At 40.9% G+C, this 27,827-nt stretch overlaps 2 protein-coding genes across 3 annotated transcripts; one reads left to right on the top strand and one right to left on the bottom strand.

Moving 5' to 3' along the window:
* The first annotated feature begins 507 nt into the window (after positions 1 to 507).
* LOC137257776 (carboxypeptidase A2-like) lies at positions 508 to 8,381 on the top strand. The gene is made up of 9 exons (XM_067795202.1): positions 508 to 525; positions 819 to 1,037; positions 1,721 to 1,819; positions 3,176 to 3,280; positions 5,134 to 5,250; positions 5,738 to 5,843; positions 6,674 to 6,876; positions 7,640 to 7,724; positions 8,119 to 8,381. The coding sequence occupies exons 1-9, from the start codon at positions 508 to 510 to the stop codon at positions 8,304 to 8,306; spliced, it is 1,140 nt and encodes a 379-aa protein (XP_067651303.1). The 3' UTR covers positions 8,307 to 8,381.
* Positions 5,293 to 27,827, bottom strand: LOC137257775 (stimulated by retinoic acid gene 6 protein-like). Of its 2 annotated transcripts, XM_067795201.1 has the most exons (19): positions 27,695 to 27,824; positions 25,715 to 25,816; positions 24,749 to 24,837; positions 21,487 to 21,617; positions 20,489 to 20,609; positions 19,734 to 19,785; positions 19,281 to 19,409; positions 18,514 to 18,555; positions 18,042 to 18,133; positions 16,781 to 16,898; positions 16,046 to 16,193; positions 15,383 to 15,540; positions 15,036 to 15,084; positions 13,619 to 13,736; positions 12,535 to 12,666; positions 12,109 to 12,272; positions 10,751 to 10,909; positions 10,033 to 10,205; positions 5,293 to 5,536 (listed from the first exon to the last, which is right to left on the bottom strand). In XM_067795201.1, exons 2-18 carry the CDS (start codon positions 25,793 to 25,795, stop codon positions 10,072 to 10,074), a joined length of 1,917 nt encoding a protein of 638 aa, XP_067651302.1. In that variant the 5' UTR covers positions 25,796 to 25,816; positions 27,695 to 27,824; the 3' UTR covers positions 5,293 to 5,536; positions 10,033 to 10,071. The 2 variants fall into 2 exon arrangements, with proteins under 2 accessions (XP_067651302.1, XP_067651301.1); XM_067795200.1 differs by lacking the exon at positions 5,293 to 5,536 and having other exon boundaries at positions 9,555 to 10,205; positions 27,695 to 27,827.

Here is a 27,827-nt window from a genome sequence, read left to right as displayed (position 1 = left end):
GATATACTAGCGATACAATTTTGTATTGTACTATAATCAGAGACGGATACTAGTTTCGTGTGGAACAACCCTTTTATCTCATCTTAGACATTCCTACGTAGTATTGTAGAGAATCCCTAGCCGAGAAAAAGTAAACACTTGCTCTGTTGTATCATTCCTTACCAAATCACACTGCGAAGGTATTCTTAGCCTCAGAGAAATTAGTTGCTACACACAAAGTAGCAATATATCAATTTCTGTATCCACCGAATTCTACTTATTATAACTTGTTGTTGAACTGCTACCATGGTTACAATAAAACAGTAAAATGCACCAATGAGCTTTAAGTGTTTTTGCATACTTTGAAACTGTTACACGAGTCGGTGTCTAATTTATGCTGATAAACTACATCAATCTAAGTTAGATTTTATGTTGTCATTGTTAATTATCTTTTTTGGAAGGCATCAGCTCCTGCGAGTCACCCCTCAAAATGTGGAAGAGTTCCTTATCGCCAGAGAGTTTCAGGACATGCTTCAAAACGAAGGGGTAGGGTTGTAGACCTATTGCATATTATGTTTTATTCTTGTGACGTTAAGAAGGCTATCCTGTTGGTGTGCAGTCTGTGATGATAAGATATTTCATTCATCATTTCAAAGAAGGAAAAGAAAATATTTACGCAAAAGGATCGCGATCAAGTAGAAGAACAGAATATCTGTTGAAGAATACTTGTATTCAACGACATGGAATTAAACTGAAAGGTCACATTTTAAGAGCCATCGTCACTTTAAATTAAACGAAATTATGGAACCAGCCCTGAAAACAGTCCCCTCTGTTTACAGATTGATATCTGGCGGTTAAGTTCCGGACCGAACACATCTCTCGACTTCATTCTGCCACCCAACATGGACGCATTGATGGACAGCCTCACTTTGACCCCCACCGTCCAGATCCCGGATGTTGAGAAGGCCATCAAGGTGTCACTGTTCTCGAACGAGCAGGCACGTCTTCAAAATTCCGCAACGACATTCGACTACGGCGTGTATCATCCTATGTCTGAGGTAGAGCCATCCGTTAAGGTTTTAAGCACCTCAGAGCTAAGACATGTCGTCTTTGTAAAGATGTAGGTGAAAATCGTTCGGCGTCCTGTAATGGAAAACCTGTGTACATGCATACAGGTCTGATCTTTCCCAAGACGGCTAATAACTCCATGCTCAGAACTGATCCTCTCGCTTCAACCATGCAATGTTTCAGACTTTTGCCACGGAACTAAAAGAACAAACATGCCAATATCACGGGCAAAGAATTTGACAAGGAAAAACTGTAATTTATGTGTGGATTGGCAGGATGTTGAGCCAGATGTGTTGAATCGTAATACCTGTCCAGAATGATAATACCAAATAATATTACATGTGCTAAGATACGGTATCAAAACATCCAACCTCTAAAAGCATAATTACAGTGCAAGTCTGACATGAATATGGGATGGTCCGTATTGCTGAACATCCTGGAAAAAATTTTCTGACTTTGTAATAGTTGTGTTCACACACAAACTGCTTGCAAGATGTGACATACTGCGTGTTCCGGTAACCCTGTTAAATCTTTTACGGTACATGGTATCTTCTAAAGAAGAACGATACCAATGAGTGACATCACGCTAACCCAACTGACAGGCATTGTCGTGTTGTCTCTGCACAGCCGACATGTTTTGTATTGGGTGTTTTATGTGGTTTTGTTGCTTCAGATCTACCAGTGGATGTTAGACCAAGCTGCGTCTACTAAATACGCCACAGTAATAGACATTGGTTCAACAAATGGTGGGAATGACATCAAAGCTCTCAAGGTATGATCACCAATCCCATATACATGTATACTGACGGGCAAAAGAAACTTTCTCTTACAATTTTATTTCACCTAGAAACTTCAAGAAATGGAAGTTTGCAATTTATGCTTTATGAAGCAATGACATAGGCACGTGCTATGTATAAACGTTCAATTTTTAATAAGACTAATAATGTACTGAGCAGGTTATGGTCGACGTGGGGTCAAACCAGAGAATTCACGATCAGTGGGTCCATTCGGGAAACACTAGATAGAATACATGCAATCACACGTCTTCTGCCTGAAGTTGTGAGGCGTCTGATGATGTCAGCTGGGATTCGCATCCATTCTTGAGGCAGCTTGAGTCATTTGCTAAAATGAAACTGTTGGAGTCTGTCTCCGTCGAATAACTCTATCAAGGTGGTCCCATACGTGCTCGATGGCGACATGTTAGGAGAGCGTGCAGGTCACGCTGACGTTGTGAAAGAAGCTCTGGACAACTGAAACGACAATGTCTGTCTGTCAGCAGTTCTTTGGTCTTAGGCCTTGATACCACAGACCCGCAGTATTCTTGGCACTGTCCTTCGACTCACTTAGTGGCCGAGGGCTGGTGACGCTGATGACGCGACCGTCTGGAAGCAGTCTGTAAGGTGTAACGTCGTCAGGTGGCAGTCTTCTTGAGCAGTTGTCACCCGGAGTCTCGTGTCTGGGGAGGTCTGAGGTCTGACCGGTCTGTTAGTAATGATGACAAAGGTTCCTGACAGTCACGGCGGAGCAATTGCAAGGTTTTTGCAACGTGACCCGTCGTAGCGATCATTTGCAACATTTCGATGACCCTCTCTGGCTCTGCTGAAGTTAACCTCGGCATTGTAAAGTGGTTTTCTGCTGAAATACGATCAGCTGTGTGCCATGAGGTATGGTTGTTAGGATGCGTGCACGGGCAAGTTAGATGCAAAGTTGTCAAGTGGTGCGTTTGAGTCCCGATGCTGGTCAGAATCGAACCCATGTAGCTGGCAATAACTATGTGGCAGTTTGCATTTGATTATATTTTCTTGTGTTAATATTATGACATTTTTCGTTTGCCCATCAGAATATTCAGTTGTCATGGGTTCATAGGTGTTCCTAGGCTCAGTGTTCAAACTAGAAGCTATTGTCTGAATCAAACTGGTCAAACTCATTTTGCTTCGGCTGAAGACGGAGATAAATGGGTTTTTGTATAACATTTTTCTTCATCAAGTAAAATTCTCTCTTGATATTTTGGTTGTTTTGTAAAAATGTGGGTAAAATGCCTGGTCGCCTCTATTCAAGAGTTGTAGAGCGGTAAAACTTTGTCGAAAGCCTACACAACACTTTAATCCTGCGTTTATTCCGTGTACAGATCTCCGTGTCACTTCAATCGAACAGACCGGCTGTGTTTTTAGAAGGGACGCTCCACGCCAGGGAGTGGGTAGCCCCGGCCAGCATCCTCTGGATGACCAACGAGGTAGTATAATATCAAATGCATATACAGTACTGCTCATAACTAAGTACCTTTCACCGACTGATATCAGCTGTAGCTACAGTGCTGCTACAAAGTATGTACCTTCCACCGACTGATATCAGCTGTAGCTACAGTGCTGCTACAAAGTATGTACCTTCCACCGACTGATATCAGCTGTAGCTACAGTACTGCTCATAACTAAGTACCTTTCACCGACTGATATCAGCTGTAGCTACAGTGCTGCTACAAAGTATGTACCTTCCACCGACTGATATCAGCTGTAGCTACAGTGCTGCTACAAAGTATGTACCTTTCACCGACTGATATCAGCTGTAGCTACAGTGCTGCTACAAAGTATGTACCTTCCACCGACTGATATCAGCTGTAGCTACAGTGCTGCTACAAAGTATGTACCTTTCACCGACTGATATCAGCTGTAGCTACAGTGCTGCTACAAAGTATGTACCTTCCACCGACTGATATCAGCTGTAGCTACAGTGCTGCTACAAAGTATGTACCTTTCACCGACTGATATCAGCTGTAGCTACAGTGCTGCTACAAAGTATGTACCTTCCACCGACTGATATCAGCTGTAGCTACAGTGCTGCTACAAAGTATGTACCTTCCACCGACTGATATCAGCTGTAGCTACAGTGCTGCTACAAAGTATGTACCTTCCACCGACTGATATGAGCTGTAGCTACAGTGCTGCTACAAAGTATGTACCTTTCACCGACTGATATCAGCTGTAGCTACAGTGCTGCTACAAAGTATGTACCTTTCACCGACTGATATCAGCTGTAGCTACAGTGCTGCTACAAAGTATGTACCTTCCACCGACTGATATCAGCTGTAGCTACAGTGCTGCTACAAAGTATGTACCTTCCACCGACTGATATCAGCTGTAGCTACAGTGCTGCTACAAAGTATGTACCTTTCACCGACTGATATTAGACGAGTGTACAATAGTGCTCAAGACTAAGTCTCTCTCACTTATTGACATGGGTTGTATGTACAATACTGCTCACAACTAGGTACCTCCCAAAAACCTGATATTACACTACTATTCACGAGTATGTACCTTTTACCGATTCATAATATCTGTATATACATTGTGGCTTTGTAGAATAGTTTCCGAGTTAAAAGCCCTATAATTTTGTAAAGAATAATAGCGAAACATAAAGAAATGAGGAAGTGCATTTCTGGAAATACCGAATTAAAGTTGTACGACTGTGGAATAAATAATGGATGAAAAGGACATTGATGCTGCGGAGAGGTTGGACGACCATTTTCATCGGTATCATCTGGTATCGTAGTTATATCGTCGAAATACTAGGCAAGTGAAGCACCTGTGAACAAAAGCCTACTGCTGAGTGTTTGGTTTGTTTGCTTGTTTGTTGTTTTGTTTGTTTGTTGTTTTGCGCTACTCTCAGCAGAGGTTCCAGCTATATAACGGAGGTCTGTAAATAATCGAGTTTGGATCATATGATCCAGTGATCAGCATTCTGAGTGTCAGTCTACGCATTTGGGGTACGATGTCATATGTCAGTCAAATCAGCGAACCTCAACACCCGATAGCCGCATCGTACGACTAGCCTGGGTTGCTGAAGACCAGTTATAACCCACATCTTTTACGGTCCAACTGATGTGTGACTGAAAAGATATTTTCGCAGTTTCTTCTCATACAATCCCCCATCAATGGCCATGCTGATAGGCAGTCGTTTGTTGCTGTTCGTGTAGCGCATTTGAAAATCACAGCACGAAAACCGGTGATTTGTGCCTGGTTGATAAGTAACACAGTGAAATCACACCTTTTTGTCCAGTGTTAAGAAACAAAATCGTTCGTTCTGTCTCAGCTTCTGCAGCGGTACGGTACTGACGCCGAGGTGACAGCTATCCTGAACGTGTTCGACATCTACGTCATCCCCGTTGTTAACGTCGACGGATACATCTACAGTTGGCAGTCACCAGGAGTGAGTGTTATAAAAGTGCTGATCGTCAATAACGCCATATCATTGTGCCATTATACATGATTATATTCTTTTATGAATTGTGTGACGCTGCAGCCCATACGCGGACCCAGAAGAGGGATGCAAGTGTCCCCCTTTTGTTCTGAAAGTTTGCCAAATGACCTTTGAAACTCTCGTGAAAACGGGTGAAAATGAAGTGTGCAACTCCTGTCTCAAAATGGTGTATCCGCCCCAGAGCCATTGTTCAAACTATGGCTCGTCCACCAGACGTCATGGGAAGCAAAAATACCTTAAATGGAAAAATATTCATTTGAGGAACCCTGATTAAATTCAACAACTTACAAAATGTTATGAGATAGGATCATTTGTATATTAATGTTCGCCATAAATATTATTTTGTGTTTGAAGACTGAAATAACCACTCTTTAATAAAGATTTGTAATGGTATATTTAGCCCTGGTTTGCATAATCAGGTTAGAATTAATTCCAGACTCGTCTTTGGAGAAAGAACAGGGACGACCCAAGAACTTTTATAGAGAAAGCTTCAGGGTGCATAAGAACTGACCTCAATCGCAACTTCAGGATACGCTGGGCTAGTAAGATTCGCAACCATTAATTATTCTTAATCAGCCGAAAACGACTTTTGTAATAAATGTACTGGAGAAATAGTGCATTTCCTTGGAATAACTCAAAAACAAAAGAGAATCATATATTTTTTTACCTCACACATAAATGTTGCTGTCTGATTGGCTGAGAGCTCTTCTTTTATTTTCAATGCAACCTGTGTACAAACGAGGTGTATTGCACTACATCCCTTGCCAATAGCAACCCATTTGGTACTTCGGGGTGGTTATCTCGAATAACATTGCATCGCGCATGATGCACAAAAATTTCCGATATTTTACGAATGCAAACCGATGGGAGGGAGATAACCCTAAATCCGTTTTTCTTGTGTCGTACGCAACGAAAAAAAATTGCCTCTCATTCCAATAAAGAAATTTTGACAAGACGTTCAAATGTAGTCACTGTGAATAGTAGGAAGGGGAATTTCATCGCGACGACTTTACTAAGACAATACCTAAACGTAAAAAAGGCAGCAAGATGCAAGATTCGAATCGTTTGATTCACACAGGTCCGATACTCATGCTTCAAACAGTTCAAAATTAACATTTTGAGGTTTTCGGTAAGATAAATACGTTGTTCACTGGTCCTTAACAACTTATATTGTAATGTTACACTTATGATACAACTGACAGGTTTCCCGGGTAAGATCAAAGAATGAAAACATGCTTTGTCATATGCGTATAAATAATTATTCAAAGAAAAAAAGTAAAGCAGATGCTTCAGGTTGTAGATAAACATGACATCCCACTTACAAATTGTCCGATTTTACACATTAACTGTAATATCTGGTATATGTCCATAGCATGGAACCCCGAGAACATGAACCCATGTTCAGACAGTTACAGGGGAGGTTTCAGTAACTCTGAGCGCGAGACATGGGCATTGACGTCGTTTGTATCAAGCATCAGCAACAAAGTTGCCTTCATCGACATCCATAGTTACGGCCAACTATGGATGTACCCGTATGCTTACAAACAAGGCGCTACCCGCAACGACGCGGATTTTGTAAGTAATCTTCAGTGTTTGCATCATCGTAGAAAGCAGGAATAGATGGGGACGTTGTTATATGAAAATGAGTATACTATGGAAGACCACTTCTACACTTTTTTCATCGATTTTTCTCCTCATTTCAAGTATTTATCGTTTTTTATTCAAAAGTTCGATTTTTTCACTCTTTTCATTATTTTTGAAATCTCTCTCATAATTTCAATTCTTTTCTAGTTAATTCAGTTTTCCTTAAACACTTTATATTATTTTCTCGTTGCTTTGATTAGTTGCTCATCAAAGCGTGAAACTTCTTGAAATGTCCAATATTTCATTGGAAGTTGAAGTAAATAGAACCTAATCGATATAAATGCTTAAAGTATAAACAAATAAAGAAATAATTAAAATTGCGAGAAATTTCAGAACATATAATTGCAAAGTAAGTATTTCGTATACAGTTCCTCTTCCATGTTTGATGGTCTGCCAGTACCAAACCCAGGCCCCTACCAGTCCTGCTGATGCATGCATTACCCTTAAAACGCTAGAATATTGTTACGACATGAAATCGAACACTCTCACTTATGATTGATCCAAATTAAGAAGGTCCAAATCTCGAAATTAATTTCACTCAAAGGATTTTGTGTGAAGGATTTTTTCTATCAGTACAATTTGTTTTCACTGAAAAAAAATAATTTCGAACAGTTTCAGAATTGTTCTTGATCAAGAGATAACACAAGGTTAAGGAATATTATAATGACCTTACGTATCCGTAGTATGTTCACAGAGGGCCTCTGCCCAAGCGGCAACTGCAGCCTTGACTGCAGTTCATGGAACGACCTTCACGTATGGATCAATCGCAGACGTTATATGTGAGCAATTCCTGTTATCTGTCATTTAATTGGACGTACTAATAAGGTAGACTCCATGACATGGTTGTTCCTAACTGAAAGCAAGGACTACGCCAAGGATCAGTTGCACTTCTGAGCTTCTTAACACAGGGATAACTATATTCGCAACACTAGCACAGTTCATTAACACCAACTTTTTCGATAGTCTCAATACACTTTCAGAACAAAAGTGCAGAGGTCACACGCACACGCACGCACGCACACACGCGACTCCTCACATTGGGAGAATGTATTTATTCCATTTCTGGTATCCACAGCCGTGATATTGCTGAGATATTGCTAAAAGCGGTGTAAAACTAAAACCTGTTCAGCTACCCTGTTCAGATGGATGAAACACGTGTATTAATGTTTTCAGACCAAGTGACAGGAAGCATATGTGACTATATGTACCAGAAAGTCAGAATCAAGTACTCCGTGAGTCTGGAACTGAGGGACAGGGGACAGTTTGGGTTTCTCCTCCCGCCTGAACAGATTATTCCCACAGGGGAGGAGACGCTGGCGGGGATTTTGGCCTTCCTCGACTACGTCAGAAACAACCCATGATGCAGCATGCACCAGATATTGGCCGTCCCTAACACCGTATTGTCAATGTTGTCGTCAGTAAAACTGCATTGCGCATGGTTATTTTCGGGTTTTCTGTTGGCGTTTGTCGTTATGTATATATTAGCAAGTATATTTTAACTTGTATTTTCATCTCTAAACCTAGCCCTAGCTAACCTCTCAATGTAACCCTGCTTCAGTTTCACAATAGTACACCCTGCTGCTTACGTTTTCTTTTGCCTCTGTTGACTTGCCTCAGGCCCAGGTCCCTTATATTCAATAGCAGGGTGTTTCGTGGGTCAACTTCCATTTTCACTTCAGCTTGTCTGGTCTGCGGTTATCAGTCACAACAACTTTTAACAGGTTAGTTTATATTTGCATTGTGTATTTTATGTCTTCGTATTTAGTGTGTATATAGTATTTCTTAGCCTTCTTTAAGGCATGTGTCGTTTTAGGTGTGGCAAATACACGTGTCTACTCTATGATCTGGGTAATCAATAATCATTGTATTGATTATATAATATGAAGTGATGTTGCATATTTTAATGCATGGGGCCATCTCCAATTAATTTTTCCTATAACTGACATGTACGGGTATATACCAAACCACACTGGTTACATTTCCATGAAGATTTAGGCTTAATAAAGGGGCATAACTCTAGCAAGGAGAAACAAACTCGATGAATCACACAAATACTTTACCAGAATGTGATTGCAGGATTGTGACTATTACATAAACATGTATCCATAAGTCACAAGCAAGCCAGGTTTTCGCGTAAAGATAAGCGTATCCTGCCCCGCCGGTTGCACCCGTCACAAACACAAGCAAAGGCAAGTGAGAATTCACCTGATGAAAAACGGGAGCATATGTTGCAGGCCAAAAAAAGGAAGAATGGCCATTCTGTTATGAACTCTGCAGTGTGTTTCATAGTTTAAATTTAATGCGTGAGGATTATCAAAGGTGGAGTAGGGACGACGTAACTCAGAATCTCTGTCACTGAAGGGGTGAAGATTTGTTAATCTGGTTCAATGTTGACGTACAAGTGAGTGAGTGAGGATGGTTTTACGCCGCTTCTGGCAATATTCCAACAATATCACGGCGGAGGATACCGGAAATAACCTTCACACATTGCACCAATGTGGGGGGTCGAACCCTGGTCTTAAGCGTGACGAGTGAACGCTTTAACCACTATGCTACTCCATCCTACACTGTTAATGTACAACAACCACCTGCCTAAAAACACAGTAACAAACAGTATGAAAGCTTCATTTAAGGAATATACGTAAATTGTTGAAACACTGGACCGGGATCCCATTGTCAGACGAGATGTGCATATTGAGTCTGATCAGAAATTGCTTGTCGTTTCCCACGTAGAATGAGCGTGGGATTAGTTTTACGCCGCACTCAGCAATATTCCAGCTTTACAGCAGCGGTCTTTAAATAATTAAGTCTGGACCTGACTATCCAGAGATCAACAGCATGAGCATCGATCTACGCAACTGGGTTACGATGAGACATGTCAGCCACGTAAAGGAGCCTGGCCACGTGGCACCCGATCCCGTTAGTCGCCTCTTACGACTAATTCGTCAAAGTTTGAAACGTCCGCCACTTGTCCACCATGAAGCGTTTTTAAAGCTTTACTGGGGCCTCGATCGAACAACTTCTGAGAAAGTCATATGACGCTCTTTGAAATCCTGGTGAAAAGAACATGATCGTCTAAACACAAACCAGAGAATCGTCCAGAGCTGCACTTCAAGTCACTGTTTGTTAATGTGCTGTAGTTTCCAGTCCCCCAGAGTCCCTGTCTGTTCTCAGTGCTGGGTTCCTGATGAGAGTGTAGGCCTTCATCCACCTGGTCCTCACCCTGCAGGACTCCATAGACAGAAGCTCCACGTCACCGACTGAAATACACAACAATCAAAGGAACAATGGTAACCTTGACCCTGACCTTGACCCATAACTTCACCATTTTACCAGAGTTCCCAAAGGCTTATACAAATACTGTGCGGTCATCTCCATTAGTTATCTAATGAAATAAATAAATTAAAAACGATAAACACATTGTTAGTTACGAAGTCCGACACCAAATATAGTAAGTACACATTACGAGAAGGGAAGATGGGGGAAGAATGGCTGGAGAACCGTATCATTCTAACCTGGATCTTTACAGGGGTCATATGTCAACATGGAATACGAGCTCGGAAACAAGAATTGCCAGTGATGTTATCTCGGGGAAAAAACTGTTCATGTCGAAAAATGATCAAGAAGTGATTTCACGTCTGGAACAGACTCAATGGTACACACTGTCATACACTCTAAGGAAATACTTGTACGTTCATTATAGCTGCAAGAAATGACTATTTTTCATCTCTAATGTATTTCATCTGCCTATTTTATCTATACATCTGTTTCAAAGGTTTTTCAAATGTCATGGATATATACGAACATGTTTTGTATGGAGGTCTGTCACGGCCATCCTGACTGAGAGTGAACCGCGCCATCCTTCTGTCTCTGGCTACGTTTATCATCAGTTGACAGAAAACAACCAGTACAGGATGTGTGTGGGCCAGTTCCACTTGCAGGAAACTCACAAACGACAGATACCCTGAAACATGGTGTCAAAATTGGTGCTTGTGTGTGTATGTGCGATGCTGTACGCTCCATTCAGCAAAAATTAATCTGTCGCGGTCTGTGAATATTGGCCTTCGACGTACGTGCTGACTAACGGGATCGGGTGGCCAGGCTCGTTGACTTGGTTGACACATGCCATCGGTTCCGAATTGAGATCGACGCTCATGCTTCTGATCACTGAACTGATATACAGCTGGAATATTGCTGAGTGCGGAGGTAAAAAACAAGCAAACAAACTGTCAAAAATCGAGTTTGATTGACACCATCTGGATACGACGGCATTCAGACACTGTTTCTCACGTTTTCGAAAATGTTTCGTCTATAGTATATGTATTGGGGCATATACGTACACTTTAGCTTCATGGGGATGCAATAACAGACTTATTCTTTCTCACGACTTGCCTGAAATGGATAACTGAAACCTCGAGGATAACTTCCAAACAGATAACACTTGTCATGTATGGACTGTAAACGATTCATCCGTACATCGAAAGCTGTCGAACGCAGTGTTGTCGGTGTGTGTCGAATTGACTTCTGAAAGAGCGCTCCAGGGGACAAACCTTTATGGGATTCCCTTCAAACAATTTTCGGCCTGTAGAGGGCGCGAGTGTTGATTTAATGCAACTTTGCATTGATTCATTCGAACTTTTTAATTTGATATTGTAAGCTATATATGTAGTTCTTTTGGAATAGATAATAAAGCCTGATAGCATTATTGAGAAAAATGCATTACTGATTTTATGAAAAGTGTGGCGTGAAACATTTAACCAGGTCAACGAGCCTGACAACCCGATCCCGTTAATCCCCTCCTTTCTCAAGCAAGTGTTGCTGAATGTCTGGGCCCTGTTTCACGAAGCGATCGTAACGTTAAGGTGATCGTAACACGCACACTTTAAAATAGACTTACGACTGTCGTAGAGCTACGATGGTCGTAACACGCACACTTTACAATAGACTTACAACTGTCGTAGTTCTACGAGCGCTTATAGGAACGGGCCCCAGATCTAACCGGGATCTTGACACGGATCATTATTTCGAACTGTCTGAAAGGATCATGCTGATATAAATAGACTTCTATTAAAAGAGACGTCAACCCGAAATCACCCAGTCACCCATATACCGGTTTACCTCACCTGTAGAATATTCTAAAGTTCCATTACATGATATGCGTACCTGTGTCCCAGTGTTCAAAGCCCTTGACCAGTCCACTTCGGTCAATTCTCCCCAGGAAGACAACTCCAAGAAGAATCCCTTTGGCAATCCTTACCAAGCACGTGTACAGCCCCAACAGAATGTGATAGAAAAACAGGAAGTAGGACACGTTGTGGAATACACGTCTGAAACATGGTATGGATGTGAAAGATCGGTTGGGAATGCAAAACACAAACATTCTTCACTCGCGTCAAAAGTTTATTTTGTTAAACGTTCAGGTAAGTTCAATGTCAAGTTTACGTTCAATACTTCTTTCTTTGACTTGGTGACTTCAAAAATATGGTGCGTGACAAGCCTGTTTAATTTTTACACTGGCGTTGACAGTAATCTATTCTTATTGAAAAGGGGAACTAGAGGCCCTATTACTGCTTTGTGTGTAGATCGTACCTGTTGTCCAGAGCAAGCACCCTCCTGACCTTGTGGGTTGTGATGTTACAGAAATGTTCGTTCTGTAGTAGAGCTTTCTTGGAAACCAAGATCTGGAGGTAGTACACTGTGTAGGACACCAACACCGTCGGTCTGGGCGGTAGGAGATAGAAGAATCACTTCAGTCAAATAGACTTATTATTTCAATGTTAACTGAACATCAAAAGAAACTAAGTTCTAATTTTTCTTCTTTTTGTCAAGTTTCTAAAAAGAGGACATAACATGAACGCTTACTTTAACGAGATTTCATTTTTTCTATAGGTGCGTTTCCGGGGGTTTAAAGTAGATTGCGTCAAGGCAATGCACTGGATATCAACTGAACAGCAAAGTTCAGTATATATCCAATGTATGCCTTAACGCAAACTCCTTTAAATCCCAGGGTGTACATTTCCGAAGCGCTAAGGTAGGAGTAAGTTAATGTTAATATATGTCAATGACGACTATCTTAGCGCGAAGAGAACTTCGAAAATCTAGGCCTAGTACATGTATAATCACATATATATTTTATCATTTATCTATAGTCCCAATTTGTATAACCTGGGTGTTAGGCGTAAACGCATACATTATTGAGCAAGTCAATTTAGAAATGGGCTTGTAGATACCATGGAAAACGCAAAGAAACAAAAATGTTTGGACATAGTATGTTTTAAACATATTTTTTATACATGTGTGTAGTTTTATAAAGATGTCTGTATTTTTATATACATTTATGTATTTTCGAAAGCAGGCGATGCCAAGGTAAACGAGATAGCTTTATATAGTTCATTACATACATTGCAAGAATTCTTTTTGTGGGTTATTTACCCAAATATCTATGTAATGTTCTCTCCAGTAGTGTATGATATTAATAATTTTGAAAATGGAGCGTAAAATAGCTCCTTACAGAGAAAGGAAAGTGAGCATCTGCAAATAGTTAAGAATGAAAATAGGACATTCTACACTGACGGCAGCGAAGCCGTGGTGGGGAAGCCGTGGTGGGGAAGCCGTGGTGGGGAAGCCGTGATGGGGAAGCCGTGATGGGGAAGCCGTGATGGGGCATACGTACAGGATTGTCCAGAATGGTTCTAGTAGTAATCTTGAGACAAAGCCAAGCAGAGGCAGTATCAGCAGGTAGGCCAGTATCAGGCTGATGGTGAATATTGACAATATCATGATGTAGTAACCTGAAAACAGCACCACTCAGTGAGTGAGTGAGTGAATTTAGTTTTACGCCGCACTCAGCAATATTCCACCTATATGGCGGCGGTCTGTAAATAATCGAGTCGGGACCAGACAATCCAGTGATCAACAACATGAGCATCGATCTGCGCATTGGGAACCGATGACATGTGTCAGCCAAGTCAGCAAGCCTGACCACCCGATCCTGTCAGTCGCCTCTTAGCATAGTCGCCTTTTATGGCAAGCATGGGTTGCTGAAGGCGTATTCTACCCCGGGACCTTCACGGGTATCCACTCAGTATGTAAACATGTTATCACCATTATGTGAATTAATATGACCAGTCTCACCCTTTTCGAGGTATTACAATTATCAGAGTATGCTTGCCCAAATTGGAAGATGTGGTTCATGTCGAAGTACTCATAGCCAAACTAAAAAAAGGAAAAACCCAACACAATGCAATGTGCAAAGGGGAATCTTGCCGATGTTTTCATACTCCTTATACTAATGTCTTTTCATTCTTTGACATCCATTCTAACTACCTGACTCCCTCGTGGCAATATGTCATTGAGAAAACAATATGTTTGTGTTAAAATATGAAGTTGTGAACATACTATATGTACGTGTATGTATATCATTCTGCTGAACCAAATATAACATATCTCGCGTTGTGATATCATGTGAACCAATATGATTCATATCCTTCCTTATTTGTATCAATATAAGAAATACCCTCCACTATATGAATCTGTTAGGCGAAATATTATATACAAAGTGTATAAACAAATCTTCTTCTTTGTGGACAATATGAACCGGGACTTCATTTAGAAACAATATGAACAAAATCTTATCCTAAATTATGTGCATCGTTCTCAACAAAATCTTACCCTCATTTGACCAGTATGAAAAAAAATATTCTCCTTTGTGAATCTATATGAACAAAATATTCTAACTGAAACAGTGTGATAAATGTGGCACCCTAGGGTATTGGTATATGCAGAATCGTGGAATCAGTATATAAGGAATCGGACCCCAATAGTATCAGTAAGAACAGTCTTACTCTCTTTGAATTCTTTATAAGAAATCATACCGTGTTAATCACCATTGAGAATCAGTATCAACAAAATCTTAACGGATCTTTGTTTGAATTACATGAATTAAGTCCTCGCCATGTGAGTTGGTAAGAACGCAATCTGAGGACAAAGCATAGTAAATACTTCACTAACTCACCCTAGAGACAAAGCATAGTAAATACTTCACTAACTAACAGAGACAGAGTGAGGAAGAATCGCCCATACTCACTTACCCCATAAAATATAGGCAATTTGAGATCCAGAATACATCAGACTGTGAGCCTGAAACATGGAACCAGGTATAAATTTATTATCTTAAATTTCAACTACTTAAAGACATAGCGTTATTTATTTAAATTTAAAATAAAAGTTCCACCAAAACAAACTTTTATTACATCCGGATACAATAAGGTCTCGTCGGAGATGGGATACTCTCTCACTTGTTATCCAGCGCACTGTCGCCATTTTCAAAAAGTCACTTTAAAGCGATGTTAAACCCTCTAATAAATTGAGATTTAGACTGACATATATGTGTGTCATAGAACTCAACGGCAAGTGGCGTGACGGGAGATTTCCTTACCAATAGTTTGCTCCGAGGTAAAGAGGAACAGTGCTTTGGAATAAAAGAGTGGTCTCCCCTGATCAGTCGTTTCAGCTGTAGCTTATAACTGACGAAAATCCTGAGGATGTAGTTCACTATTACCACCGACGACACGCCAAAAGCAGCATACCATGACACTAGAAGACATAGAGTGAGTGAGTGAGTAAGATTATACGCAGCTTTTAGCAATATTCCAGGAATATCATGGCGATGAACACCTAATGTACCTGTGTGGGGAATCGAACCCAGGCATTCAGCGTGGCGGCCGAATGCTTTAACCACTAGGCTACCCACCGCTCTGCAATACATACAAGAAACAGAAACATGGAGAATGTTCAGAACGTCAACGCTTCCATTATACAACGATACACGTTCCACTAAGCGTGAAATTGAAAGGACACGTATTTGATAGCACCCGGTGTTCGGGAAATGGGAAAACGTGTCCACGTCATGGAAGGTCAACGCAATTATCAGTATGTATTTTCTTCTGAGGATATTTGAGACGTTTATGTGTTTATGTGTTTTCTGAACTGATATTTCATATTCACTTGACACTCCCGCTATCTCACACTGTGAACATACCCATTATCCACCTCACTGGGTGCCCACCCCTACCCTGGATACTTAGTATCGTCCCCTTACTCTGTCCCACGTGTAGCAGGAGCTTCATCTGGTTGTACATCCCTGACCCGAACACTGTATCGAAGTTGGAAGACACAGAGGTGTTATGCAAGGTTGCCTTGGCGACGCCTATGACCTTCTCTATTGTTAAGAACGACAGCAGGCCAAACTGAAAGTAATCAAGGCAGCTTAGATCTTCATTATTTTCACGAATTTACCGAAACATACAAAACATATCGTTTTTGGTGTATTTGGCGTCATTTATATTTTTATATTGACGGTTTTCAGTTCCTAATTTGTTGAATTACGAGTCTCACATAAATTTAAATGCTGCTTATAGACAACTATATTCTAGGATGGAGCACTATGTATTTAGTTGGATCATAAGAAAAAATAGATTACTAAACAAAAGACAAATAGACAAAAAGGCGGGAGGGAGAGAGAGGGGAAGCCACGTAGGTCAATATCAAAATATTTTGCAGTTCAACTGTCAAAGGTGAGTTAGTCTCTGTAATTCATAGATGAAAAAAAAATAAATAAAAATAAATAAATAAATAAATAAATAAATAAATAAATAAATAAATAAATAAATAAATAAATAAATAAATAAATAAATAAATAAATAAAATAGCAATATGACAAGTCAAATGATGTGATATTACACACGCGATATTAACAGTAGGAAACGGTTTTTGGGTGATTACAAGATATGTCAAGGATATGAAAAAGATCAAGAATAGAGAATGACCTGCCTACCTCGTACAGACAGAGCATGGCGACAGTGACTGTGACTGTGATACGAGGGGAGTATCGGAATGTCGGATCTTGACTAACGTTAAACACATGCCACAACCCCGTACTCCAGTCCGCTGACCTGGGGATAGAGAAACGACTCGGAGATAAAAGAGCGACGTATTAACGTTTGGGAGTACTGGCATTTCTGTAAGAACAGAATATTTTGCTTCAAGACTATGCAAATTATTTTTTGAAGGAAGGAGCATAACGTTTGCTTCACGACATATTGGTATAACTTCACGACATATTGGTTTAATTCCACCAGATATTGGTTTAACTTCACAACACATTGGTTTAAATTCTCAGCATATAGGTTTAACTTCACAACACATTGGTTTAAATTCACAACATATAGGTTTAACTTCACAACAGATTGGTTTAACTTCACAACACACTAGTTTCACAACGCACTGGTTTCACGACGCATTTGCTGTTGTGACACATTAGTTTCACGACGGTTATTCCATGACACACTGGTTTCAAAACACATTTATTTTACAACATATTTGTTTCACGGCACACAGGTTTCACAGCAGAGGTGTCGTTTCGTAAAAATAAAATTTTAACTGAGTCTGTGAAACTGAGGAGTGTCGAAACAAAAAAAAATATGAAACAATATCAACAATTTAATGTTTCAAACATACGTCTAATAAGTACGGAAGCGCTGAAGGGATCTGATGAAATATAATTTATCTTAAGCGCACGAGTTGAGTGCACAAGGCAATATACTGAGCGCTCAAGTTAGTTATCTTGAGCGCACGAGTTAATTATCTTGAGCGCACGAGTTAATATGTTGAGCGGACAAGTTTGTCCCTTCAGCGCTTCCGTAATAAGCTTCCAGAAACGGACGTAAAATATCCCCAGCTGGCTCTCAGGGACGTGAATGAAATTTGTTCTGGACGACACTTTGGTTTCTCAGTTCACAGACTGCTGTTGTTTGATGTTTTGTTTTGTTTTAGTTTGTTTTTGTCACTTTTACATTACATTTCCTTCTTAACTGGATTGTTCACATGTGAGTATCTAAAATGGCAAAGGTACCAGTGCCAAATATTTCATGGAGAGAGGAAATTCTAAGACTAAAAGACTAAAATTTGAACCACGTTAAACAAGTATAGTGAGTTCTGAGCGTTCAAAGCAGCCACAAGCATCTTTAATAACTGACAAACAAAGTAGGATAAAAGATAAATGTTATAAAGTTATTTTGAGTTTGGGTCTTCCTTACGTCAATGTTGGAGGCAGGCTAGACCGTTTGCCCTTGAGCAGTTCAACCACATGTTTGGCCTGGTGGTGCTTCATCAACTGGTGTCTTACTATCTGCGAGAAACGGGAGAGTATAGCATGATTTATCGGGTGCGATATTGTTTGTAGAAGACATTTGGTAAGTTTGGGGCTAACTGCTGATTGGTCAAGATTGTCGGACTATAGTAGTATATGCTTTCCTCTACGTAGAAGACACTTTCGTTCTCATACAATATACTTTCATCTAAATAGAAGACACTTTCGTTCTCATACAATATACTTTCATGTACGTAGACGATACTTTCCATATAAGAAGCTTTCACCTATGTAGAAGATACAGACCACCTTTCTATGGTGGCTGATTAGGGTCATCGCTTTCATTAATCAGTCACCATACTTTTGCCAGTTTTAGGTGTACGTTTCCTGAAATACTGTCAATAATCAGATAATGGTACCTTGTTACTGTTGACCAGGTAGGCTGCATCCGTATTATGTGCCTGGACACGAAAATGAAAAGAAATATAAGAATGTTATATCTGAGTTACATATCCGTACCGTGAACAATCTTAAATGCTCACGTGTACGGATTACTCGTTGGCTCTAGTATTAGTACGGACTCAAACTGTTAACAATTGTTAACAAAGCAAAGTGATGGAGTGAGTTTTTGTTTTAGGCCGCTAATAGTAATATTCAAGTAATATCACGGAGTTGGGACACCAGAAATGGGCTTCACACATTGTACCCATGTGGGAAATCGAACCCGGGTCTTCGGCGTGACGAGCGAACGCTTTAACCACTAGGATACCCCACCGCCCCCCAAACTTCTTTTACTGACAATCAAGAAACATAATGGAGGTGAACCGGGACTCGAATCCTTGATCAATGATTTTCCAAGGGCGGCAACTCCGCGCAGCGAATTAGAGCACCTCAGGCGTTCCACTTCCGGTTTGATGCTGGCCAAGGCTGACAGGCTTTTAACAGACCCCTGTCATCCGAACGATAAGTAGTTGGTGAGTATAGTAAGAAGCATTATTCCAGCAACCTTACCGCAAGGGACACCATGAATGGACTTCATTGTACTCATATGGGGAATCGAACCGACTCTTCAGCGTGACTAGCGGACGCTTTAACCATTAAAGCTGCCTCTGCTGGGGTTCGACCAAGCACTGACCTTTCTAGCTATCTGGCCGCCCCATTGGACATGATGAGACAAAGCACTTACGTACGACTCTGTCATTGATCTGATGGTAGACAAGATGGCGACGATGACCCGGATGAGGAAAGTGATGACAAGGTACAGAAGACAGGCGAGCACCGGAAGTTGGATGACCACTGGCTGTCCCGTGAAGACCTGTGCAGGACACAGGGCTTGACCTCAGTTGGTTTTTACAACCCGTCTGATGCAGGCGGCGCTATATTTATTTTATTACTCAATGGAACTGTATACGTTCCTTTTTCATTCGTAGCTTCCTGGGAGGTATATAAACCAAAACCTGTGAGGCGCTGAGTTCATATTTCGAACACTTGCCTAGGTGGACACCTTGGTATGTACGTTTCAGTAATGGGGTCTGAAACGCTCTTACGAACTTCGCTGCCGAACATGGTAATCCAATCTGATACCCTCCACCACCTGCGTCTGTAACAGTGTTGTAGATAGTTCTACTTTTATACGAACCCAGTCGGATGCATCCACGCATTCAAACACGTGGCCAAGGTTGACTAAAAACCTGAAATCGATTAACAGGAAAAATATATTGAATGTCTTGATCATTAACTCAAAACGGCTGCTTATTTACAATCGAATCCGAACCAGGCAATCCAGTGATCGATATAATGAGCATCGATAAACAGGATGGCGACGATAACCCGGACACGAGACATAATGTAAGTCAACGAGGGTGACCACCTGATCCTTTAAGTCCCCTCCAAAAGACAACATGGGGCGCCTTGTACGAGTTATAACCTGGTTTCTCTCAAGAGAAAGATATCTCTAAAGGTCTATCCTAAAGTGTGGGCTTGGGGGTAGTTAGACTAAAGGCTAAACGAGGCCCACGCATATACATGTACCAGTTAAAAGATCTAAGCAAACAGTTGGCAAGTCAATATTGTGACAGTGAAACTGTTGATTTTTATAAGTAAATATAGACTATCACACAAACCAGATCCCACAGGGTGTACACTGGATTGTGGTAAAAATTGATGAATGGATAGTGGATAGTCAGTATCACGAGGTGTTCAAGAAAAAAGGTGTTCGGTAACACCTGTTACTTACAAGTCACATAAAACGTAAGTACTACAGCGCATCTAAGAAAGAAAACGGATTTGCTGCAAAAGTTCCATTAAACCACTGAATTATTTTTATCGATATCGCTATAAGCTTATTCTCAATACATTGTTTAATTTCAGAACAAGAGCTATAGCCACGCTCACCAGATGATGGAGTAGGCCAGGCCTATCAGTGACCAGATGAAGCTGGTCTTCTTGGCCAGACAGGCGAAGAAAGGGTAGTAGTCGATGCCCATCTCTGTCACGGCCATCATGGCCAGGAACACTGAAAACAAAAATGAAAATGTCAGACATATTTCTACCAAAGTTTCAAAGTCGGGAGTTTGTATTTACACAATTTTGGCAATATCTCAGCAATATGATGACCCCGGACACAAGAAATGGGCTTGGCAAGCTGTACCCATGTGGGAATCGAACCCGGGTGTCCGACCACTACAACCACTCGACTAACCCACCGTCCTTCAAAGTGTTAAAATGACAACATGTTGAAGAGATCAGGAGAGATATGTCGCTCTGACATGTTGACAATTGTAAACTATTTTCGAAATATCACCCGTAGTCAATGACGCGGTAAAATGAATACCAATGGAAAATGGCCACAAGGCTGGCTATAAAATATAGTAGTGAGCCCTCCCGGTAACTAGCAAGCAGTGGGCCGCCTGGCAGACGCTGCTTCATAGACAGGAAAAGGTCTTTATGCTATGTACCCAAATCAGGAATCGAACCGAGTTCTTTAGTGTGATCAGCGAACGCTTTGACCACTTGGCTGCTTCTGCTTCTGGGGTTAGACAAATCACTGACCTTTCTAACTTTTCTGGAGTGGGTGTCGAAAAGGGGATATACTTGGAGGTAAGATGGGATGTTTGTTTCAATTTTAATCTGTTTCATCTGCCTTTTGTCAACATAGCATGTTCAGTCTGCGACTTTTTATTGTAGATTATTCTGGAGAAGTTGCTGAAGTCAACACAAGGATTTTACAGGGCAAGTTGCCCTGCTAAAATTCAGTAATGTATTCATTAAGCCGGTGAGAAAAATCACTTCGACTTTCTGGCACGGAGTGGGTACGTCGCGCTTCAATTTTGCGACAAGGATAAATTTTCTGGTTTGAAGGTATCTCGTGTATTTGTGGCTAGTGTGCTGACCTTGTGCCCACATGGGCGAGTTGTCAGGGATGTAGTCGCCCCCGAACAAGATGAGGCAGTTGGTGGCGGTGGAGCCGAAGGCAGCGGCATAGGCGAACCTGTCCTCGTCTCCATCCAAGAGGTTCACGGGGCTGAAACAGAAGAGTGTGAGTGATTCGGTGAGCAGTGTGCGAATAGTTTTCAACTTTTGCTATTCAGTCGGGGTAGCTATACGTGAACGCCACTATCCCACAAAATAATTCATTATAACGAAATTTCAATGAAGAAACTAAGCAAAAGATAGTAAATATTGATGAGAATAAGATAGTGTCGGTATGACACGGCTGTCACCATTAATCTGTTAATATATCATCGTATAATTTATATCACGCCATAATCTTGAATGAATTAAAAGTGTGATATAACTAAACAAGCTGGAGAGAGCGGTATATTTTCCCATGATAATCCACCAGTCAATCGGGCCTGTCACTCTGGAGATTTACTAGCTCGACCGGAGTTTACTAGTCACGCAGTCAATTTCGCACTCTGTGACTGAGTATAGTTTCACACCGATTTTAGCTATATTTCAGACATCAGAATATGGTTTCACACTCTGAACAGAAGGTGGTGAAGTCGGGACGGTATAATATCTGGTAGACAGTGTGGACAGTGATGAAAGAAGGGAGGCGACTCCTGCAGCCATGTGTTCACAACGTCATGCTTGGCAGGTTCGTTTGGAACAGTATGCACAGTGTACGTTCGGAATCTTTTTAAACTCAACAGAACATAAAAACAAACAAACAAACAAAAAAGACCATATACACAGTTTTCTTACTACAAGAGAAGCTCGGTAACCCGGACTTGAGTAACGGTACTTACATTTACTAGTGTGTATTGAGATAAGCACATATGTAATATAAATGAGTGAGTATAGTTTTACGCCACGTTTAACAATATCCCAGCAATATCACGGCGGGGGACACCAGGAAAGGTCTACACATATTTTTCTCACCACAAAATAAATCAAATCCAACGTGAACTATAACTTTTCTATCTTGCGACATTCCGACATTCCGACATTCCGACATTCATCGGGAAATGAATGGCAGCTCACATAGTAATTTTCATCCAGGAGAGGTCACCCGCTGCTGTGAATATACACTGGCATGCATTTTTGGTTATATTATATTGTTTCGTCATAATGTAACTATCATTATAAGGAAGGAATTCATCGAATACGGCACATCGTGGAACTTGCTCACGAGACGTACTGTCTTCATCAACTTAAGAAAGACATCAAACTCAGTTTGAAACCTTAAATACCTGAAACGATGCATCAGGACAATTGTCACTAGTTCACTAAGATATCAGTCCAGAAATGTCAGTAAACCGAACAGCTGACCGTGACTGGTGCCGACAGGTGTGACCTAGTGACTGGCGTGCAGGTCACCTATCTGATAGCTACCTGGCTGACGCGGTCCACCATTAACACACATACCTTGCATGTGCTGACAGGTGAGATAACAAGACAGCAGGCCCACAGTGACATCAAACAGATGACCTGTGACCTATGTACGTATACACACACTCAGAGTATGTACCTCTATTGTCAGACACACGTTGGACATGGACCGTACGTGATAGAGCCGGTTTGTCTCTGTATAGGATAATGTCCAAGTGCTTCTCTATTCTTTAAAAATAATGAATCCGATTATTTTGTTAAGGAATGGAGAGTTACGAGGACATTACTTAATTACATTCTAAGTATTTGGAATATTTCTGTTATCAAAAGTAAATGTCAAAATGACAAAAAGTGTTTAATTTATCGCTCCATTCCTGAAACATAATGGAACAAGCAGGTAATGGAATGACGTCAGCAATGGAATCCATGATTGTTGGTTCCAGTCAATCATACTGTCTTGCATGTCGGCACCATTTCCCGTCGTTTCAAGAAAGTGGTGCAAGTTTGAGGCCAGGGGCACTTCCGGTTTTCCTCCCACTTAAAGTTGACGTACCGGTAAAGACACGAAATACTGATCAAAGAGGCGTTAAATTTTATTTCATCACTCACTCCAGGTTCTGCTGCAACTACGACACTGACCCCCGTTTCACACAGCTACGGCTACGACTGGTCTACGTCTAAGTCTATGTTACGAGCAGCCGTACGACTCGACTAACGGGATTGGGTGGTCAGGCTCGCTGACTTGGTGCACACATGTCATCGGTTCCCATCTGCGTAGATCGATGCTCTTGTTGTTGATCACTGAAATGTCTGGTCCAGGCTCGATTATTTACAGACCGCCGTCATATAGCTGGAATATTGCTGAATGCGGCGTAAAACTCAACTCACTCACTATGTTATAGTATAGGAGGTCAGGCAGTAGTAGCGCTAAGATAACGTTGTGAAAAGGGGGCCTGGCAGTTATTGAAGAGGGCGTTTCAGACGAATTAGGAAGAATGTCTTGTATCGGGAGGTCAGCTAGGTACGTGTTCTGCAATCAACTCCCGCTGTCAGTACATTTAGGGTTGTAGATAGCATCAGACCGTCTGAATAAATTGATAAATACACGCGGACAAAAATATCGCAAAACCATTCAAGTCAATATATGTTCCATGCAAAGGGTCAAAGTACTCTCACAAACAAACATAATTTTAATATGTATATTAATGGCTAAATAAGGGTTAGCAATCAATGTGTTGCGTTACTTTAGGGCATGTGTACATATGTGTACATTTCTCAGCATCAGCTACCGGAAAAGAAAGTACGAAACATGTTTGAAAGTTTGGTTTTTTTGTTTGTTTGTTTGGGTTTTTTTTGTTTTGTTTGGGTTTTTTTTTTTTTTTTTTTTTGGTTTTTTTTATTTATTTTGGCCATGTCAAGTCATTAATATCGTGCAAAACCAAGATTTGCCTTGACTGTGGTCATTGGCAGAACGGCAATATTCCCGTGAGGTTAACAGAAGTGGTAAAGATCTGGCAGCTATTCGCGAAACGTTCGTAGCCTTACGAACTTCTTAAGCCCATTCTTAACACATTGGCTACGATCTAAGTTAGGAATTCTTAGGGCTACGAACGTTTCGAGAATAAGGGCCCTGGCAGCTATTCGCGAAACGTTCTCAGCCGTTCGAACCTCTTGACAGATTGGCTACGATAAAAGTTAAGAATTCTTAGGGCTACGAACGTTTCGAGAAAAAGGACCCTATTACCTTAATTTACTTAAGTACTGATAAAAGCGGCATCAAACTTCACTCACTCATTCACTGTAAGATAGAAAGTGTCTTACACCAGAAGGCCGGGCCTGTCTCCGAAACATCGACATCGTTTAGGGTTCCGCCTCTTCTCCATGAGACTCAGAATAAGGATGATGAAAAGCTGACGACAAAACATGTCAGATGATGGATCATTATAGTCCACCAGTAAAGATTCGTTTAAACTGTTTATTTTGATGCTCATGATGTCAATCACTGTAATTTACCTGATCGGTCAAAACTTGATTATTTACAGATAAATAGCTGGAATATAGCAAAATGTCTATCAGCCTTTTTTACTGAGAGTGACTGGGTTTGGTTTTACGCCGCATTTAGAAACATTCCAGCAATATCATGGCGGGGAACACCAGAAATGGGCTTCACACATTGTGCCCATTTGTACTGAGAAATAACAGTATAACTGAATTACAGTTTAGCACCAATAACAAAAAGCAGTGAAACAATGAAAAATCAAGATCAACATAAAAGCACTGAAAATGAAAAAAATAAATTAACAATTTCGATTCAGATTATTCATTCACATATGCTGTATCCCATCCAGATTTCAATTTCTGGATTTATTCTGTTTCCATTCGCATTGCATTAACCAGAAATGATTCTACAGAGACAGTACTATAATTACGTAGCACCTACGTACATCTACCATCTTACTGGAACTCCTTTTCAATTAAGAATTGTTGTTTTCTTTCTTTCTTTCTTTGTTTTTTTTTACCATTAGAAAATAGATACATTCAGAGACTTGGTCTAGTCCCCGTACCCTCGCAAGTTAAAAAATGTGTACCTTGAAACTGCGAAAACATCAGGCTCCCCACCGCATGAGCCCCTCCTCTCACAGTGAATGAAAGCAAATAGACGGTACCTCACCCAGACACGCCTGACGCGATCTGAAAACATTAGACACACAAAGACCCCCGAAACCATAAGCTGATGTGACCTATCTCCGATCACACCTAGTGCTTGTTGATGCGCCCTCCACTTACCGCGGGACCTACAGCGATGTGCGTGAAGTCTAGCAGACTGATGGTATGCCGACACGAGACGTCGGTCCCTGATGCCGCCATTGGACAAGGAAGCGTTCAACACTGAAAGGTCAAGGTCAAAACCTTTGCTATTGGATTACCGTCATATAAAGCAAAGATAAACACGGTTAGTGTTTTATGAGGCTTATCGTGTTTTCCATGAGGCAGGTAATAACGAGGAATGTTAGATGTGATAGTAGGAACACGAGTGAGTGCATCTGATGCTCCAGCGTGACGTCATTGGCGGGACAACGTAGCGGTCGATAAGATGAATGTTAAAATGTATTATCAGATGTTTTTGATAAGGTATACGGAAATAAGATGAACGTATATTTATGAATATGAAAAATTAAAATATATAAATACCTATAGCCAACTGATACATTGTAAACATTTTAGATGAATAACCGCAATGATCTATGTCGTATTTCGACATCAATGACGTAATAATGTTTCAGCAACGGTTCTGATGAAAACAAGAAACACGTTAATTCAAAATGTCTGGAAATTCTCGCAAGCCTTGACACAAAGGTGAGGACTGGGTGTGAGTGAATCATGAGTCATTCAATACATTCTGTGCGTTTGGGATGGTCAACGTTAAATATGAATGATTCGTGGGACTTAATATTTTCCATTGTATCAAGTAACGTAAACAGGAAACACACATTGTCGTTTTCATCATCTATTGGTACTTTGAGACAAAAATTATGTTAGGTGTTTGTGAATGTTGGTAGTTGGTTGTCACAATCGGTCTTCAACAGAGCTGGTCTGTCATATAGACCACGATTCTTCAGAACGGTACAATGTGTGAAGCCAATTTCTGGAGTCCTCCGTTGTGATGTTGGTGGAATATTTCTAAGAACGGTGTAAAACCATTCTCATTCACTCATCTACAGACACTGAAACAAATATAAACAAGAAAGGCCACGCAAGTCATGAAAATGTTGCATGTCTAGATTTCCACAGCTTCATGGTCAAATGAAGAAAGTCTCAAGGCTCCTTGTCATTATATCTCATCATTTTTGTGTTAAACTGTAGAACATGCCCATTTCAGAGACATGTCGCGCTAAGGTCGATGCTCAATTGATTGATCACTGGAGTGTCTGGTTCAGACTCGATTATTCACAGACGGCTGCCATATAATAGACTGAAGCAGCTGTTTCGTGGAGTGCGTGATTTAATTTAAGCTTGTAGGTGAGAGACACGAAATGATGCATGTATTTGACCACTCTGATGTTGGTTAGTGTTTGTGTGTGGTCTGTAAATAATCGTATCATCGAGTCTGGGCCACACAATCCAGTGACTGACATCGCGTGCATCGATTTACGCAAATAGGATACGCGAAGCATGGGTTGATGATGACCAATTCTAGTTCTTTGAGGGTCAAAACGTTGAAGAAAAAAAGTACTAAGAATCACGCTGACAAGCCTTGAATATGGGAGTGAAAGGGTCTCGCCTCTAACCAAACATCCCCACCCTTCGCATTATCACGTAACCACCTCTCACCACCTTCAGCGACAAGCACGCCCTACTTTTAAAACGTTTCATTGCACTATGAAACGTTCGCCCCAAACCACACAGACATCCTACTAGACTAATGCTTAATCCACGAAAATATATAATGATAATAAGAAATAAACCCATTTAAATTGAAAGGGAGCCCCAGTGAGTTGGGAGATACTGAACCGGGGCAATTCTAGACTTGCATCGGGTAGGACCTTAGCATTGCAGGGAGGGCTAGGCGGAAGGGAAAATACTGTGGTTGAGGGATTAAGGGACAGACTAACATTCCTCTTCCATAACAGATGCTATCATGTTTATAACACGAATCGTATCCTGTGGGAAACCTGAGATATACCATGTTTTGGGATATTCAGATAACAGACAAAGCCTCGTTACACCACACACGACCTCAATTTACAGTACCAACAACATCCCTACCTTCTATAAACACTTGTATCGTATACAGGAGGTTCTCAGGAATATAGATCCAACATTGTGGCAACATAACACTCCATTTGTCCAGGAATACAACCGCAGTTTGTGATTCAGCGAGGGGTAGTTGATAAGCATT

The sequence above is a fragment of the Haliotis asinina genome, chromosome 12 (genome assembly GCF_037392515.1).
Source record: "Haliotis asinina isolate JCU_RB_2024 chromosome 12, JCU_Hal_asi_v2, whole genome shotgun sequence".
NCBI classification, from domain to species: domain Eukaryota; kingdom Metazoa; phylum Mollusca; class Gastropoda; order Lepetellida; family Haliotidae; genus Haliotis; species Haliotis asinina.
Note: the sequence above shows the minus strand (reverse complement) of the source record. Positions and strands in the feature narration are given on the sequence as shown.